We start from the raw sequence: 20,039 nt of genomic DNA, 5'->3' as shown, positions 1-20,039 counted from the left end.
CCCATCTTTATTCTCTTCCATTCTTTCTTATTCTCTCTTATCCTACCGTATCCTGTTCTGTCCTCTGCTATCTTATCCTGTAGTATTTTATTCTCTCTACCCTATCCTATCCCATCATTATTCTATTCCATTTTTTCTTATTCTCTCTTATCCTACATTCTGTCCTGTCCTGTCCTATCCTATCCCATCATTATTCTATTCTTATTTATTCTTTCTTATTCTATCGTATACTACCCTATCCTGTTCTGTCCTATCGTATCTTACGGTACCCGATCCTATCCTGTATTACTTTATTCCGTCTATGCTATGCTACCCTATCCTATCTTATCCTATCGTATCTCACCATTATTCTATTCTATTCTTTCTTATTCTCTCTTATCCGACCCTATCCCGTTCTATGGTCTCCTATCTTATCTTGTATGATTTTAAGAATAATTTTATTATTTATTATTTTATGTCTATCCTATCCTATCTTAACCTATGCTAACCTACCCTAACCTACCCTATTCTATCCTATCGTATCTCATTATTATTCTATTCCATTTTTTCTTATTCTGTCTTTTCCGAGCTTATCCTGTTCTGTCCTAGCCTATCTCACGGGATCCTATCCTAGCCTAGAGTATTTTATTCCGTCTATGCTACGCTACGCTGTCCTATCTTATCCCATCATTATTCTAGTTTATTCTTTCTTATTCTATCTTACCGTCCCCCATCCTGTTCTGTCCTGTCCTATCCTGTGTTATTTTATTCTGTCTACACTATCCTATCCTATTGCAATGTTATCCCATCGTACCATTATTGTATTCGATTCTTTCTTATTCTATCATAGCCTACCCTTTCCCATTCGGTCCTACCCTATGCTACCCTATGTTACTCTTTCTTGTTCTATTGTATCTCTTCTATGCCAGCCTACCCTATTTTGCTCTCTCATTGTTTCTTATCCCGTCCGATGCTACTGTATCATATTACTTCTATCCTATCTTATCCTACCCCATGCCACCCCCTCCTGTCATGTCTTATTCTATCTGGCTCTCCTCGACCCTATAACCCTCTCATCCTACTTCTCTCCGTTGTTTTCTACGGGAGAAACCCGGCAGCCACGTAAACGTAGGAACAGAGAAACGGGGTGAAGAAACAGATGGGCTCCCATCATCCACGGTGCTTTCTTCAACTTGCAAAGCATCGAGAAGCTGACCCCGGGAAACACAACCAGACAGAAGGAAGCCAAGAAAATGAAGCCACGGTAGGGGGCGGGGGGCACTGCCCGAGCACACCGGTGACTTCAGAACAGACGGGAACACGTGGGCATTTAGAAAAGGAACATCCGTTCCCTCCAGGATCAGCGGAAAGCCGACCCGGGAAGGCTCAACAGCACGACAAAACTTAACTGTACCTCTGGAGACGACAGACGACCCATTTTTAGCGCCTTTGACTCGATTTTGGCTTAAAGTGCCCCATCGAGGACCGCGAGTGACAAGAAAGTTGGGGTCGGGGAGATGTGCAACATGACAAACCGGGTTCATGATCCATAATGAAACGGAACGATTTCTATCATTTTGTTTTTTTTTTTGTTTTGTTTTTTCCTGAGCCAGCAGGTCCCCATGGGGGGGAAGCGTGGGGAAAAGGACATGAACAAAGAGTTAAATTAAAAAACTCAGGTGCATAAAGAAAATTTGGATTTTTAAGGGGAGCTGTGACGCAGAAAAAGAATCCCAGGGTCATACAGGAGGTCATTACACACAGCAGCGGCCAGACGCTGGCTCCCCAGTGCCCACAGACATTCCCATGAGCTGGAATGGCCCCGAGACACTAGTGCATGCAGAGCCCAGAGGTGGGGAATTCACAGCCACGTCCGTCACTGAAGGCACGTGCCCTGCCCCCCACGGCCCTGGAGTTCGTCAGGTCTAGAGTTTGCAACCCCATTGCGGGGAGGAAACGAACACTGTCCCCTTGCCAAGACCCTGGAAGCCGGAGAGGATATGCCTGAGCCCCACGTCTGGGCCAGCAACACCGGCGGAAACTGGACGGCAGCAAACGCACAAGGACTTGCTCCAAGAACCAGGATTCCTGTCCACTCACGGATCATTTTTTAAAAACCCGGAAATTTAAATGGGACCACGTGACTGAGAACGAAATATAAAAATACCAGGAGAAAAAAGTGGGGGATATGAGAATTTTAGAAGTGCCTACCCTGGTGGGGTGCCTTGTTTCCACCTTGTGCAGAATTCACGCCGTGTGCGTGGGGACAGGTACACGTCATGGAGGCTCAGTGTTCCTCCGAGATTGCTACTGGCTGGCCTTGGCCCCCTGTGTCACCTGCTCATGTGCTGCCCCCACAATGGGAGTGTCCTGTCTTGGAGCAAAGCCTCTGCTGTCCCCACGTGGGACCCGTGGGACATGTGGGAGGCCCATGCACGGTTTTGGACACCAGAAAGAGCGTGGACTTTTGTGCATCGGAAATCAACCAGACTTGGATTCAGAAACGTGCACGGCCTGTGACTCTCTGGTCACGGCGCAAAGCAGAGCCCTGTCCTCTGCCTGCAAAATCTGTTTTCTCCTTCGTGGAAAAAAACACCAAAACTGCTTGAAATGCACACAGGGGGAGGCTGTGCTGCTGGGTTTCCGACGTCAGCGACCCGGACGCCGGGTTGCTCGCACTTCTGAGCGTTGACCCAACGGCACTGACGTGGCCTCGAGGGAGCCGGCCGGCCGTGGGGGCAGGGCACAGCAAACGGGCTCAGCAAAGCAACCGCAGGAGGCCTACCTTGAAGAACCACCAGCTGAAGAGCTTCTTGATGAGACGCGTGCCCCAGAAGACGTGTCGGTAGAGGTCGGTGTTGACCACGCCGGGGTCGACCACGTTGGCGGTCACGGGGCTCCCCTGGGCGGCCAGCAGCCTCTGCAGGTGGTAAGTGAACAGGACAAGGGCCAGCTTGCTTTGGGCGTAGGCGCCGTGCGGGGAGTAGCTGCGGCTGTGGAAGCAACCAGGGACACGTGTGAGACGCGGGTGCATCCCTCACCTGCCCAGGTCCCTAACGGTCTGGGTCCCTACCTGCCCGGGTCCCTACATGCTGAGGTCCCTACCCACAGAGGTCCCTCACCTCCCGAGATTCTGCACCTGCTGGGTCCCTACCTGCCGAGATCCCTATGGGTCCAGGTCCCTATCTGCCTGGGTTCCTCACCCACTCAGGTCTCCACTTGCTGAAGACCCTTCCTGCTCAGGTCCCTCACCTGCAGAGCCCCCAGCCTCCAGCCGGCAGTCTGCCCCCGGGGTATCCTGAGGTTTCCTGTCCATTTTCCACTCCACCGGAGGGTTCTGTGGTTTATATGACCTCCCTGGGGCTTCATCTTCTGGGTGTTGTGCAGACGCCTGACTTGATATGCAGAACAGGATGCCCCCCACGCCCTCCAGCGAGCGCAAAAATGGGGTGATTCTCCCCGCGTCCGCCGTTCGCGGGAGACCGGAAACCGCGCCGACAGCCCCGCTCGTTAAGCCTGGGGCAAACACCCTGACTTTTCACTCGCTTTTCTACGGGGAAGCACGTGGTGACATTTCATGGTCATTATACAGACACGCACGCTTGTGTCTCCAGACTTGTGTCGACCTTGTGATCCTCGGGCCTCTGTGACGGGCTAGGAACGTGATCGTCGCATTTTTTTAATAGAACGCCTGTTGTTAGAGCCGTTTTGGGTTCACGGGGCCATGAAGAGGCAGGGCCAGAGGTTCCCCGTGCACCCCTCCCTGTCCCCACACACGACAGCCTCCCCCATGACCAGCATCCCCTACCCCGGGCTGCATCAGAATTTACCTGGGGGTGCGCATTCTACGGGTTCGGGCAAGTGTACAAGGACATGCATACCCTCTGCACTCACGGCCCTAAAAGCGCTCCATGCCCCACCTGTCCAGCCGTCCCTCCCCCGACCGCTGGCCAACACTCGTCTTTGCTTTTTATCTAGGCACCGACTGAAGGACAGCTCGGTGGCCTCCAGGCTCCGGCCACCAGCAACCACGCTCCTAGCAACATCCGTGGGCAGGTTTCCAGGTGGCTGTGCCTGCAGCCCCTCTGGGCGAAAGTCAAAGAGCGTGATTTGGGGACCTCACGGTGAGGGGGTGCTCGGTTCCGTCAGCAACGGCCCGGCTGTCCTCCCAAGTGACCGAGCCATTCTGCATTCCTGTCGGGGCCAAGGAGAGCTCCTGTCTCTTCCCGCGCTCGCTCGCCGGTGTCCCAGGTTCCTCCGTCTTAAGGGACCGGCGCAGGGCGGCGGGTCAGCAAAGGCGGTCGCTGGGTGAACTTCTCAAGGAGCGCTGCCCGGAAGAATTCTCAACACGGCCGTTGTGTTTGCAGGGAGGGATCACGACAAAGATCTAGGGTTAGGGTTAGCCTTCTCAGCATCGCCGGGTTCGGGCCCTTAAAGGGCGTGAAAGATCGATACACCCATTTCTCCAGGGTAAACGATGAGGTCTGCAACTGCGGCTTTATAGCGGAGCCCGAAGAAGAACGAACCAGAGATCGTTAGAAATGCTCAGTGGAGGAAAAAAGTCAGTATGTTTCCCTACGGGAGAGATGGACAAAGTCCAAGAAGGAGGCGTGATTTCAGGAGAGGTTTCCCCGGCAGATTTACGGACAAAGCAACATGCACAGCGGAAACGGGAAGGAATCAGTGCAAATGAACAGGAGGACGCTATCCCCCTACTGAGGTTTTTTAAATCAAACCCCGAGGACTGCAAAGGCACTTGGCTCGGAAAACAATAAAGAGATTGAACGTTAGCACCGAAGAGGGAGCAGAAACAGAGAATCAAATAACGGGTCTCACCGCGTGAGGGTAAACGAACTAATGCGGGAAATGGCTGCGTGGTTCGGGTCTACACGGAATGTTTACTTCGCTGGTTTTGTACTACGAATTGTCAGGAAGTCGAACCGAAAGACATAAATGCGGATCCTTATTTTGAAAATAATAAAACACTTTTTGGTGTAATTCCTTCAGGAATAATCCAAAGGTCGGTAGAAAACAGAAGTTGGAGACGGTAATGTGGCAGACTTTTGGAGGGGCAGAAAATCTCCTCTCCTATACTTTTGAGTTCTGTCCCGGAGGGCTGCAAATTAAACTGAGGATGGCCAGATGTACAGGGTGAAATCATGCGAATTTTACTTTTCCACTTTACATGTATGCAGGGCTTCATAGGAAAAAGGAAAAAAAAAAAAAACCCAAAGGCACCACTACGCTTGGGTTTACACACAATTTAACAAAGTTTGGTAAATGGTGCAGGGGTGAGGAGACAAAGGAAAAGGGGTCTGGGCGTCCAGAGGTGGTAAATTGTGAAAAGGTATCTTTTTCATGGAAATTAAAGGGTTAGTTTAGTAAGATTTGTGAGTTTCCTGAAGTTCTGCTTTTACTGAGATCTGGGGAGAGCAGGGTACACCTGTCTATACCACATGCAACAACCCATTTTCTATGGGTTCGTGAACGACCCCCACCCCAGCAGTCATTCCTCCTTCTCAGCAGAGCTGCCCTACACCCCAACGTCCACATTTTGTAGAACCGTCGTCACCTCCCCGTCCGTCCTAGAAAACCACGGACCTTCTGTATTACTTTAACGGTTCCAGAAGCAGTGGGTTTCCTGAAGTCCTCCCCGGTAGACTGGAAACGTTCGCACATAGGACCCCGGGATTCATCAGACAGACAGTACCTCGCGCCGTTGAAAAACACAATGTCTTGAGTTTTCTTATTTCCATAAGACACACATGTCCCTGGGTTTCGTATCCTCCACGGTGTTTGCCCACGTTTTCAGCTCGACGTCGGCCACTTCCTTCTCTCCCTGCAGCTGGAGGTCGCGAGGGCCCAGCCGACGCAGAGAGTTTAGTACAAGGGACGAGGTCTTCAACCATGATGTTGATGAATGCTGTGCCCCATGCATGAGTCACCAGTCCGTGCCCCACATGCTGGCCTCGTGGACGGCCTCCTTTTGTACAGATCCGCAGGGACCGTTAGCCGTCCGGATGTGTCTGCTGGCCTCCGGTAAATTCACGTGCGGGAGGCAGCACAGCCGTGGGTATGATGCCTGCGTCCTATAAATCAGCTGCGTTATTTTCCTTCTGGGTCATTAATGCACAAGTCCATGGCCAGCGATGAGGGAATGTCCACTGGCCACCGTGAACTCAGGAGCTCGCTGGGTCCGATAACAGGTAGTCTCTTAGGGAGCAAGGAAGAGCAGCACCCGTTGGCAGACCAAGGATCCCTCATGTCCAGATACGAGATTTCCCCAGGTACCATGGACACGTACTGCGTCACCCTGATCCCTGGTTTTCCACATCTGCTATTCCAGAGGACTCTGGAAACACAGAGCAGCCAGGAGGGGCCCAGGAAGCCTGGTGAGCCAAGAAGGGGCTCCACGTCTCCCCGGAAACACCGCAGGACGTTGCTGACCACGTGCACATTTCAGTCCTGAGCAAAGGCCAGGCGTGGCTGTTGGGGGAAACCATCACGGGCACATCAGCAGCCCATCATGCATCCCAGAACACCGCATAAGTCCTCCAAAGCTTCAGGGCTTCACAAACAGTGATATAACAGGCTGGGAATTCGTGTTTCCAGATGCACAAATGGATGAGCCCCCCCCCCCCCCCGGAAATTAAAACCGTTTGGGAAACTCAAACCAAAACAGCTCTTTTCCCCACAATGCACACACATGCCTACATCATCCCAAGGGGTTTGGCTCCAAAGGGAGGTCAGCCTGGAAGAAACGGTTCTGGAGAAGCGCAAGGACCTGTCACCTTGGGAACAGTGCACGGGGATCCTTATGCATCGAACGCTGCCCCCCCACAAGGAAGATGTGTTGGAGTCCTGCCTCCAGGATCGCACAATACGACCCTGCATGGGAACAGGGTTCTTAGAGAGGCAACTGAGTTTACGTGAGGGCTTTAGGATGGGGTGCTCACCCTGTGGGACTGCTGAATTTACACAAAAGAGAATTTGGACACCGACGGGCACACATGAAGGGGAGATCACGTACAGGGGCACAGAGGGAATATGGTACCCTGAGAACAGACACAGAGATGGGGACACACACGTGCAGAAGTCTGCTGGCCATCCCCAGAACCCCGGAGAGCAGCCTGGAACACATTCTCCCCCAGAGGCTCGGGAAGGAACCAGCCCAGCCCCACCTGGATCTCAGATATCCCGGCCTCCAGAACCGGCAGGCAGTAAACCACTGTGGTTTAGAACAACCCAGTCTCCGGTCCTTGGTCACAGCCATCCCCAGGACTCCATACCATGAGCATGAGCTATTGCATGAAAGTAAAGTTGCTTGGAACGCAACCCGAAAATGCACTTTCCCGAGGATGTTAATTTGCTCCATATTTGTGCAAAGAGGGGAAGCATCTACAGAAAAGGCAAGGCTTCTGCCTTGAACGGGAGCCACTATGAAGATTTTTAATACTTTATTTATTTGAGAGACGGAGCACAAGCAAGGGGGTGGCTGCAGCTAAAGGGAGAGGGAGAAACATGCTCCGTGCTCCGTGGGGATCCTGGGATCGTGACCTGAGCCAAAGGCAGATGCTTCATGGACTGACTCACCCAGGAGCCCTAAGAAGCCAATGTTTTGCAGGGAGAAGATCCCATGTGGAGGGTGTCTTTGCCCTCTGGAAGGAGACTGCATGGGGGGCACTGCTGTCTCCAGCGGGGTCTTGGTGGACGAGGCTCCATGATGCATGGACACCCACTCATCAGTTTTACCCGGAGGACCATCTTTGTCAGTGACCCCTGGAGCAGCCATTCCTTGGTCAATGAGGTTCTGCTACCTTTGCACCTGGGAGCACCCTCGTCTGTCCTGAGGACAGGAACTAGGACAGGATCAGTCGCCTGCTTTGCGGTGGAGGAGAGCAGACAGCATGGTGCCATGTCCCTCCTTGCCCTGGGCATCCTATGGGCTAAGAGGTGAGGCTCATAAGACAAGTAGAGCATGAACTATCCTCAGCGGAGGTGCAATGGGTGTCTCCAAGAGCGGTCACCCTCAGGGCAGGACCGAAGCTGAGGCAGCTCAGACAAGACTCCACGAGGACCTCTGTGGTCCTGGGCGGCCCATGGCTACAGGAGGCTGAGCACCTAGACAAGCCGGGGAGTGGGGCAGATAGTGGTTAGAGCCCATCACGCAGTGGTGCCCAGGGGTTGGTCAGACACCAAATCTAGACATTGCTGGGAAGGTGTTTTCTTAGACGGGATTAACACAGATATCCGTAGATTTGGGGTGAAGCCCATAATGTGCTCCATAATGCGGGTGGGCCTTGTCTAATCAGTTGAAGGCCCAAAGAGGAACAGTGGAGGTCTCCTCCAAAGAAGAAGAAATTTGGCCTCAAGACTGTATCCTGGAAATTTTCCCTGAATTATCAGTGTTTTGGCTCAAGCTGGGAACATTAACTCTTAGCTGCCTGTCTAGCCCACTGGTCTACCCCGCAGGTTTTGGATTTGTTGGTCCCTCCAACCTGGGAGCCAATTCCTTAAATCAAATCAACCCATCTCTCTCTCTCTCTCTCATACAGACGTATAAAATACCAATAAATACTTACATATGTTTTTAAATTAAATGATACTTTTACCTCCTTCTGCGAAACCAAAGCCATTTTCTGACAAAGCTATCCATTTCCTCAGGAGTCAATTCCACTGATGACAAACAAGTTTCAACAGACTCCGCCCACCATTCCCCTCCCCCGCCCCGGGAAAGTATGCAAGCAGAGGCGTTTTCCGGCAGAGCCTTCCTGAGCACCCAGACCCTCCTGTGCGTAGCAGCCCACTTGGATTCTGAAATCACTATGACATAGTGATTCACGCCTTTGGAAGAACATGAATTTTCAGCAAATCGGTCTTGGCAATTACCGCGAAGGACCGGTGGTGTTTACATCAGGAGGACGCCGAGGATCAAGACTTTTCACGCAGGAAAGCAGAGTGTTTGAAGCTCAAGTGGTTCTCCAATTTCAACGTGCATCAGAATCTCCTGGTGGGTTTGTTAAGAGTCTGGCTGCCGGGCTCCCCACCCCCAGCGTTTGGGCCGAGCAGGTCTGGGGGGTGGTCTCGGGGTCTTTATTTCTAGTAAGTTTTTAGGGCATGTGGATGAAACTCGCCTGAGGACCACACTCCAAAAACCTGCATCCTGAGTGGTCTCAGTCTCTCTCTCTCTCTTTTTTTTTTTTTTTAAGATTTATTAATTTTAGAGAGAGAGTAAGAGAGCAGGGGGGAAGCATAGAGACAGAGGGACAAGCAGACCACCCCCCCCCCCGAGTGCAAAATCCAATGCAGGGCTCGATCCCACGACCCTGAAATCAGGAGCCGAAACCAGGAGTTGGATGTGTAACTGATGGAGCCAGCCGGGCACCCCTCGTTGTCTTTTAATTAACATTTATCAAAGAAAGTGACGGAGCTCAGTGCCTGTTCTTTGATTTTTTTTTTGCACACAAAGCTGCAAGGACCTTCGCACCTACGCTCACGCCCACACATGCGCACCCAATCCTGCACAAAGCACAGAGGAGGGCACGGCCGCACTCACATGCCTGCACACGTGTGTCCACGCGCTCACACACGCTCATACTTGCACGCTGGTGCACACATACACCATCCCTGAGCTCCCTTAGGGCACCACAAAGGAGCAGCCCCTCAGGGAAACAGCCATCCCCCAACCACATGCCTTCGCTTCACCTGCTTTCTCTGTGCACAGGCTGGTCCTGCAAGGCTGAGCAGGGACCCAAGTGCCCGGCCAGCCCCCTGCCCAAGGCCCTCTTCAGGATGTCACCTGTCCCCAGGAGCCACAGATACATTCCCTGCCTCCTGCTTCCAAGGGAAAATCCCAGTGAGGGCTCACCTTGATCCTAGAGCCACAAGGACAGAACCCAGTCACCCACCCAGGACCAAGGTTGCCCACCAGATGCGTGGGAACTCTCTGGGAAGACCCCAGCCCTGCTCTCCGGGCAGCTGGCCCCTCGCTGTGCCAGAACGGGACACCGGGAAGCACCCCAGGGTGCACAGCCCGGCCACCCTCCTTCCACATGTCTGCAGGCCCAGAGGCTGAGGGTGCCCACCCCAGTGCACGCCCTGGAGCCGCTCCTCGAAAGCAAGCTCCGTTGAACCACGCATCCAGGTTCTTCCAACAGGGTGTCTACACCGTGCACAGTGAGGGCAGCATTCATGCAAACAAAAATACACACCCCACTCACACGCGGGGCCTCTTTTACCGCGAAGGAGGAGAGAGCGGGAGACACAGATCAGAACGTGGTGCCTCCCACGCCGCCAGGACTCACCCGGACGCACCACACGGGGTTAGTGGGTTCTATTTACAATTGCAAACGAAGGAGAATATGTCGTTACTTCTGGTACCCACCGCATGCCCAACTTCTGTCTTTCCTCTTTCTACCCAAGAAAATAAATAAAAAAATAATAATAATAACATCACACAGCTAAGCTGCCCGAGGATAAGATGCATGTGCTTTGATGATGACGGATGTTAAATGTACTTCGTGTGATTATTTCAGGATACACGCAACTACTGGATCATTACCGCGGACACCTGGCACTTCTGTAGCAACTATAACATTAGGGTACAACATGTATAATATCACATTATGTAACCATTATAACATTGCAACATATACAATGTTACGCTGTGTAACAACTGTAACAATATGGCATTCTAACATATACAATGTCACATTATGTAACAATTATAACATTGCAACATATACAACGTTACATTGTGTAACAATTATAACCAGGAAATGCTGTAACATGTATAATGTTACAAAGAAATTATAACATAATGTTATAACCTGTTATATAATAATTAATTACATTAAATAATGTATAATAATTATACTATAATGTTATATTTGTTATATAACATTATAGTTATACAACATGTATATTATAACAATATATGTTATAACATGTATATTATAACAATAATTACATTGTTACAACTTACATTATGTAACAATTACAACACTATAATGTTATACATACATGTTATGTAACAATTATAGTTCCATAATGTAACGTATGTTATATTATGTAGCAACTATAATCGACATCATAATGTTATTACATAAATAATGCTACATAACTATACTACTGAGATACAAACTTGATTATGGTGCGATAGCAATTAAACCTCCATAGAAAAATGCCAAAAACAAAACATGTTTGGGGACTCAGGCATGAAGAACCCTATAAAATGTTGGCATGAGGTTAGGGTTAGGATAAGGGTTAGGGTTGATCCTGATAACAGACCTGAGTCTACATTGATGGTTTTGTACTGTTGACGGGCACCCCTGAGCCCCTGGACGGCCGCCCGCGAGCACCCACCTGCCCTGAAGGTCCTCCATGTCCAGCTCCGCGATGTAATGCGTGGCCGACGAGACGGTCAGCACCCTCGCGCAGCAGCCTGGAGATCCGGACTCCTTCATGGTGTCCAGGAGGAGGTTGGTGAGCAGGAAGTGGCCCAGATAGTTGAGCCCAAAGTGCTCCTCAAATCCATCCCTGGTTCTCCGCTGAGGGACCATCATCACTCCGGCTGGAACAAAAGGAGTTTCAGGGAGACTTAGGACATGAGATGGGGGAGCCGTTCCACAGCCGTCCCACAGACGGGGCCGGGCGCCAGCCAGGAGGATGGGCTCTGGTCCTCGCTGCCATGTCGCCATCCTGGACCTGAGGTTCCTGCTGCTTCGTATGCACGGGGAGAGGCGCCAAGACGTCAAGACGCACCTGCAATGCTGCTAAGACACCAGCATCTGGCAGAACGTGAGAATGTCCTGAATCACCAAAAGGTGCCTCCCTGCGGCCCCGGGAAGGTAATTCTTTTGGACAGAACAGCTGTCTGCACAGACAAAGGCTCCCTTGTAGGAGGAGCGTCCTGGACACGTTGGGACGCCGATGTCCTGCATCTGCAGGGTGGGGCGGATGAGGCCCAGAGCCGAGTTCCCCAAACTCACGTTGTCATGTCCCTCGATTCACAGGGCATCCCAGAAATGGGGTCATTCTTCAGGGTGCTTTGCCCAAAACGCTGACCCAGGTATGCACCCCGGCCGTCCCTGCCCCAGACTCCATTCCAGCCCTGTTATTCCACAAACACATCCACAAAAATCCACCAACACATTCATCGGCTCTGTGCTTGATTCTGCCACTCCCCCCAAGCTCAGAACAACTCCACGCCCGCCAGGACAAAAGTCAGCTAATGCCTCCTCCTCCACGTCCTTTCCATGGATGCTGGCTCCCGGATGTAAACAGGAAACATGCCTGGCCCATATCGGTCCGTGTCCTACAGCAGCCCCGCGTGGCTCCCGGGGCATCTGTTGAAAGTCCACGGACCTCCTTGTTTCCTACGTACCTGTGTTGTGTACGGGTGTAGGTGTGCGTTAGAGATATGTTTGCATGTGTTGCAAACATAGATTTGTTGCATATGCATATGTTGCATACGTTTGCCTATGTTGGAAGTGCTCATGTGCATTGACACACATGTGCCCACGTGACCACAAACACATACGAACATATGCATTATATGTTTTCAGGCATATCTGAACGCCCGTACTAGATGTATTTATGCAAAAATATCCGTGCATGCGTTGGCGGGTGAAAATGGGCTTCTATTTATAAGTGTGTGAGCAAAGGCATTTTTTTTTAACATATAATGTATTATTAGCCCCAGGGGTACAGGTCTGTGAATCGCCAGGTTTACACACTTCACAGCACTCACCATAGCACATACCCTCCCCAATGTCCATAATCCAACAACCCTCTCCCTAGTACCCCCTCGCCCCGGCAACCCTCAGTTTGTTTCCTGATATTAAGAGTCTCTTATGGTTTGTCTCCCTCCCAATCCCATCTTGTTTCATTTTTTCCTTCCCTAGCCCCCCTGCCCCCCCCCCCCGCCGCCACCTCTCAAGTTCCTCATATCAGGGAGATTGTAGGATAATTGTCTTTCTGTGGTTGATTTATTTCGCTCAGCTGTCTATGGCCACACCACCCTAAATGCACCCAATCCCATCTGATTTATTTCACTCAGCACAATACCCTCTAGTTCCATCCACGTCATTGCAAATGGCAAGATCTCATTTTTCATGGCTGCATAGTATTCCATTGTGTATATAAACCACATCTTCTTGATCCATTCATCGGTTGGTGGACATCTAGGTTCTTTCCATAGTTTGGCTATTGTGGACATTGCTGCTATGAACATTGGAGTGCATGTGCCCCTTCGGATCACTACGTTTGTATCTTTAGGGTAAACACCCAACAGTGCAATGAGCAAAGGTATCTGCATACACCTCAGTGTTCCCACCTCATGTGCTCACATATGTATTTATGGGTAATGCACACATGTCAATGGCCGTTTGTGCAGGACTCCCACAAGTTTCTGGGTCTGTGCGTATTTTTGAATTTGCAAATGAATCTGTACTTGTGTACAATGTGCATGCACACAGGCATGCCTACTTATTTGTGTGTATTTGTACATGCTTAGATTTGAGGTGTATCCCTTTCTCTGGGTAGATGGATTTGCATCTTTGTATCTGTTTGTATTGTTGTGTCTTTTACAGGGACATACAGGTATATATTTGCAAATGTACATGTGTGTGCGTAGGCACTTCTATGTGTAATTCTCTGTGCTTTTCTATACATGCAGACAGTTTTCCTGCTGGATTGCAGGATCCTTCCCTGCCCACATAGACCACAACGCATGCCCCATCACACCCATGCCCACACAGGATGCGTTTGGTGCATTCACGGCTCCACACATCCTGCTCCCATGCCAGCTTATCACTTGTGGGGTGCTCAAGGCAAAGGAAATGTCTGGTCCAGGCTGTGGGGTTCACGGCATAGTATAGTAGTGTTTTGGGTGCAGGAAGGTGGTAAGTCACATTAAAGAGGTGGAAATGAATGAATAAAGAAGATGTGGTCCACATATACAATGGAATATTACGCAGCCATCAGAAAGGATGAATCCCCAACTTTTGCATCAACATAGACGGGATTGGAGAAGATTATGCTGAGTGAAATAAGTCAAGCAGAGAAAGTCAATGATCATATGGTTTCACTTACTTGTGGAGCATAAGGAAAAACACGGAGGACGTGGGGAGATGGAGAAGAGAAGGGAGTTGAGGGAAATCAGAGGGGGAGAGATGGACCATGAGAGACTGTGGACTCTGAGAAACAAACTGACGGTTTTGGAGGGGAGGTACTGGGGTTGGGTGAGCCTGGTGTTGAGTATTAAGGAGGGCATGTATTGTACGGAGCACTGGGTGTGGTGCATAAACAGTGAATCTTGGAACGTTGAAAAAAATAAAATGAAATGAAAAAAAATAAAAGAGGTAGAAATGAGAGCCCATGACCTCTATCCCCCACACACCTGCTAAGCTATTTTTTTTCAACATCCCTGAATGCCCAGCCCTCTGAAAGCACATCCAACAGATTGAAAATAGATCCCCTGAGCTTACTACTTCCTATAAAACATCCCTCGTGTAGACCTACAGGGAGAAGACCACCATACATCAGGAAACAAAGCCACATGGGTCTCACACATCCAGTAAAAGGTGTATTTAAGAAGATCCACAGTCACTCAACTCAGCTGAGAAAACATTCCCAAAGGGCACCTGGCATCCATGGGTTTAAGCGGATGTGAAGTCTGGCATTTCAAGGACAGGGAAACATCTCCCTGGTGATGCCATTTTCTTGACTATTTTATTCATCGTAAGGAAGCCAGAAAAGCAGAGCTAGAGGATGATAAGATTCCCAGTTGGAGGAACGTGGCTCCTCATGACCACTCGGCTTCTACGAGGCTGGCTGAGAGGGAACCTGAGCTCGACGCATCTGTAAACCAGTCTCCACATGGTTTTGATACTTGCTTCCTTGGGAGAGGGACTCTGTGTTCCATCCCTTGGATCTTGACCAACTCGTTAGCTTTCTGTAATGAGTACAATGTAGCAGCCGTGACAAGGCTGGGTCAGGAAAGAAGGAGTGGCTCCCACCTCGTTGCTGGGAATGTTGGGAAGAACCAGCTTCCCTTAAGAAGACTGGCTGGTGCCTGTGAGACCGCCATATTGGAGAGGACTCATGGAGGTCATCTGGCCAGCCATGCAGCTGAGCCTGCATGCTGGGCAGTACCCACTTTCCAGCAGTAAAGCAAGGACATCTGGACATCCAGCCCCGCATGAGCCATCAGATGAACAGAAGCCCGAGCTCCAACTGCACAGGACACCCAGACCTAGACCCGCCCAAATTCCTGTGTGTCCCCAAACTGCAAGCAATAGAAATGTTGATCTTTGAGCCACCGGGACTGGACATGGTTTGGAACACAGCAGTAGCCACTGGAATATCACGGCATGCATAAATGATCGATTCTTGGGATATCACGGCATGTGTAAATGATCAATTCCTAGAATACCAGTGCATGCTTAAATTATTAATTCCTTAGATACCAGTGCATCTCCATTTTTATCAACTCTTGGCATATTGGTGCACGCCTAAACGATCCATTCTTGGAACATCATGGCATGCATAAGTCATTAGTTCCTGAAACAGTGTGCATCCCCATTACCCATTCCTGGAACATCCCTCTGTGCCTAAATGATCAATTCTTGGAATATCTCTGCGTGCATAAATTATCAATTTCCACATTAGAGAGCCCCATCTCATGGGACGAATGACTGTCACTAAACTCAGCCTTCTAAGTATCCAGATTCATTGGAAAAGATCCCACATAATGGATTAGGGGATGTGGGGCTCCACGGGGATTATTAAGAATTTGGGGGTGTTGCTCTGCAGCGAGCTCCTAGTTCCGAGTGCCTCACAGTAACTCTTGTGAGTTACTCCCTTCCTTGCGATGGCCTCTGGGTGCCTGGAAGTTAGTAGCAGAGAAAATGGCTAGGGGACTCTGGTCAGCCGATCCTCGGGGCAGGTGCACGGACCTCGGGGCTGAAGTGTTGGACTCATTAGTTTTTTCCAGGGTGCACACGGTCCACTAGGTGGGAACAGGAGCTGAAGGACAACCGCAGCCGCATCTCCTGAAGACTTAAAAGATCCAGCTCATTGCATTTCTATTATGGATTATCTTCAAGAACGTACATGACAAGCTAACGTGGGGCAACGGTTGAGCTGGGGTGAAATGCCAGCATGGATCTTCGTTGGATGCAAGTTCTGGTGACAGATCATGGCACAGATTCACTGACCCGGCCTCTAAGAATGTGACCAGAATGACGCTTTGGGCCAAGAGCGAGTTCAAGGTTACTCCAGAAATCATAAACAGTTTTTGGAGCACATTCTTGGCATCAACAGCATCACTGGAGAAAGTGTGCTTTTAAAGAGCAGCGAGAACATCACTGCCATGCCTACGGTCGGTCACCTCCGGGGAAATGTCCAATCCGTTCTGGGGCTCAATGGAAGCGAAGCAGGGGAGTCTCAGCACCACAGAGCCTGCAACCAGAGCCATCGTAATCCTAATCTAATCCACGATTATGTCGCACATCAAGAAATCTCCAAGTCCGTCTCTATTCTAAAGCAAAATGTCCCAGACACCTGCCTGTGCAGACCATCACTGATCTCAGATGATAATATGACAATGTTCATTGAATGTCTCCTATGTCCGTGGACCTGCATCTGTGTTTTTCGAATACTCCTCTTACATGAGTGCTGTGGAAGGTTGCCCCTTGATAGTGAGCATTGCCGAGACTTCCGTATCTCCCTTTGCTGGCCGAAAAGTAGGAAAAGGAACAATAAAAGTATCTGCTCACGGATCCGTGTGTTTGACTGGGGAGCAGACTTGCATGTAGAACAAGGTGTTGTTCTTTATGGAGTAAAACAATGAAACAGAAAAGGTACGTCCTAACCCTGGGGAGGAGACCGAGTTGTGTACCTTGCAGAAAACAGGAAAAGCACAAAAGAGACAGAGAAGGGGGCCCTCTCTGGCTGGTGGCACACGGCCAGATGATGGCCTCACTCTACCGCATGAGGAACACTTCAGAAACACCACCTTCACTCCGGGGAATGATCGCTACCCCTGCCTTCAGAGCCACTGTCCTCGCCCAGCTCTGGATTTCACTGGCTTACGCAGTAGTGGCATTTACTAAAACCAAAAACGTCTGGAAGCTGGAGACCATGGTAGTCAGGAAACGGATATAAAAATGTGGGGAGAGGGAAACAGAACATTCTGGAAGGGAGCAATGAGCGTTCTGATTCTGCCTGTAAAACATGAAAAGGGAAGGGCTGTCCATGTGACTTGGAGAGGGGCGCTATAGGCCAATTAATGCCTCGGGTTCCAGGCAACACTAGTTGGCCATGAACCCACAAGGGCACAGGTACTGGGGTTGAGTGCTTAGGGGATAGTGAACCTATAGTCACATGTGGGCCAGTCACAATGTCTAAACTGAAGGCACAGATATGTGTGTTCAAAGTAATTCTTTAATGTCAACACCATGGGGAACACATTGGTGAAACCCATGCCCAGGCTCCATATTCCCATTTCGATTCTGGAATAGCTTTCCCCATGTTGTCGTAAAAGACAAACCAGTCACTTTCCCCACACCCCGTGACGATGGTAAGGACCCAATTGTTTACTGAGTATGTTCCTTAAACAGGTAACGGGTCTTGATTGAAAAGTACCATGCACTTGGTTCCATCATATGTACAGGACATACCAAGGACACCTGAGAGCAAGCGCTTTTCAACACACAACTCTTGGAAGAGCCTGTGGGTAACATGCTTCTGGGGCATCTGGCTAACTGGAAAGCCACTGTTTTTCTCAGCCTATTTCCTAAAACCTCATGAAGGGTATTTGGAGGAACAGAAGTGTCCCATGCAGGAGAGGCCATGCATGCCCACAGCTTTCAGCCTACTCTTCGGGCAGATCCGGGATCACGGTAAGTCACGTCAAGCGGCACTGCAAACACCCACCACCAGAAGAACATCCAACTGCCTTCTGTTCTAGGGAAACCCATCACATGGCAGAACATGGAGAGGGAGACACACTGGAAAACAAGCAGAAGGCATTGATGAGACGTGGTCTACACCCATCGGGTTCCAACAGTCCATTGACGCATGCATGCGCGTTGGTGATTCACCAGCTTCCGTGCTCCTGGAAGGGAGACCAGATGACGGCAGAGCCTGTTTTGCCCAGGGAACGCCAAGTGCATATAGAGGAAAACTGCTCAGGCATCTGCCTGCCCAGAAATGGGTACCATGTTCCTCCTCGCTCAACTGCTCTGCGGTTTTCGACGGGTGCCGATGCCATCAATATGCACCTGGTGAGAATCATTTACTTCTCAGAGTTATTTTACTTCTCAAGGGTTACCACTGCCATATTTATTTTTAGTAATTCTTGACATTGGGAAATGCATCCATTAGACGTATGGGACGAAGCCCTACAAGGGTAAAACATCAATTCCGTGCAGTTATTTCAAAACTATCTGTGATCAGGTGTGGGCATGGGAGAGTCGATAAATGAAACTTGGATGTGAATAGACTCTAAATTCTGAGCTGGCTCTGCAAGAGATACACTATCGATTCTTCTTGTGTCGGATAAATTCTCAGCTTGGATCCCGGGCTTCCAGAAAGAGGCAGTCTGGTTCTATTTTCATCGCACCAGCAAAGGCAAACACCATTTCCCTTCTGAAGTACTTAACATTTACAACATCTTGATCGCTCTTATCTTTTCTTTAAAAAAAAAAAAAAAGGTTTTATTTATCTGACAGAGACAGAGCAACAGAGCATAAGAAAGGGAAGCAGCAGAGGGAGAGGGAGAAGCAGGCTCCTTGTTGAGTGGGGAGCCCGATATGGGACTGGATCCCAGGACCCTGGGATCCTGACCTGAGCCAGAGGCAGATGCTTGACTGACTGAGCCATCTAGGTGCCTCAGTCTTATCTTAAGAATTAAAAAATGAGAAAGAGAGAGAGAGAGAGAAGAAAAGCACAATTTCTAACTCTTCTTGGACCTTGGGAGTCCCTTTGTAGAATGCAGTGGGGCTGTATTCCAGGAGATGGGATACATGTGGTCCTGGGAACCCACATCCTTTCAACCAGTTGCCTTGGTGGGAGGAGGTAATATCACAGAGGAGGGTCTCGGGCAAATAGTTTTGGGAAATTCTGCAAACCCCTCTTGAACACCAACCGGGCAGGCCATGGCTGGGGTCCTCTTCTGAGAAGACCTGTGGTTGGAACACCCGTTTGCATCTGCTGACTCCTCCAAATATCTCCAAAAGAATCTTGACTCAGAATTCCCATTGCACACAGCAAGGAGGAATACTCATGCACAAACCAAGGGGAGAGACACATGAGAAATGCCTTATCTTCCTGTAAATCAAGGTAAGTCTGGGCACGCTGGGCTGGAGATGAATCCATGTGCAATCCTGACTGCACAGCCCTTGCCACCCCACTGGGCCCAGGGCCATCTGTCCCTGTGGCCTTCCTCCCTTCCTGGGTGCCATGGGATGCCACTTCAGAAGCCTGGGGCTTTCCAGGCAGATCACGTTTGAGATGGCGTCTTTTCTTTCATTTACACTACCCTGTTGTCATACTGTAAGTGGTACTTTCCGGGGTAGGTTGAAGAACTCAATAACTACCTGTTGAGTATCTGTCTCCTTTGCTAGAGAATGGCTTCCATGAGGTCAAGGGCGCTCATTTATGACTGTATTGTTGCTACCTGTGAAGTACTGAGCTCACATAGGTAGGTGTGGTGGGCTGAATGATGACCAAGACACCCACATCCTGAATCCCCATGTGAGAGACAGAAGAATGTCTCAGGATGTCCACATCCTGGTCTCCATGTGGGAGACAGAAGAATGTCCCCAGAACCAGCCACGTCCTAATACCCATAGAGTGGACAGAATAATGTCCCCACAGACATCCACATCCTGGTCCCCATGTGGGGGACAGAAGAATGTCCCCAGGGATGTCCACATCCTGATCTCCATGTGGGGGACAGAAGAATGTCCCCAAAACCAGCCACGTCCTAATACCCACAGAGTGAAGAGAATAATGTCCCCACAGACATCCACATCCTGGTCCCCATGTGGGGG

At 50.0% G+C, this 20,039-nt stretch overlaps 1 protein-coding gene across 2 annotated transcripts in view; it reads right to left on the bottom strand.

Annotated features, from left to right (window-relative positions):
- The window catches only part of DHRSX (dehydrogenase/reductase X-linked), a 141,144-nt gene that overhangs the window by 12,018 nt on the left and 109,087 nt on the right, over positions 1–20,039 (bottom strand). For both annotated transcript variants that reach the window (XM_059385561.1, XM_059385562.1), the window contains 2 exons: positions 11,344–11,551; positions 2,765–2,972 (listed from right to left, as the gene is read on the bottom strand). In XM_059385561.1, coding sequence (XP_059241544.1) covers positions 2,765–2,972; positions 11,344–11,551 — 416 coding nt within the window. The remainder of the gene's footprint in view (positions 1–2,764; positions 2,973–11,343; positions 11,552–20,039) is intronic.

Source organism: Mustela nigripes, chromosome X (assembly GCF_022355385.1).
Source record: "Mustela nigripes isolate SB6536 chromosome X, MUSNIG.SB6536, whole genome shotgun sequence".
In the NCBI taxonomy this organism is placed as follows: Eukaryota; Metazoa; Chordata; class Mammalia; order Carnivora; family Mustelidae; genus Mustela; species Mustela nigripes.
This window is presented reverse-complemented; position numbering and strand designations above follow the sequence as displayed.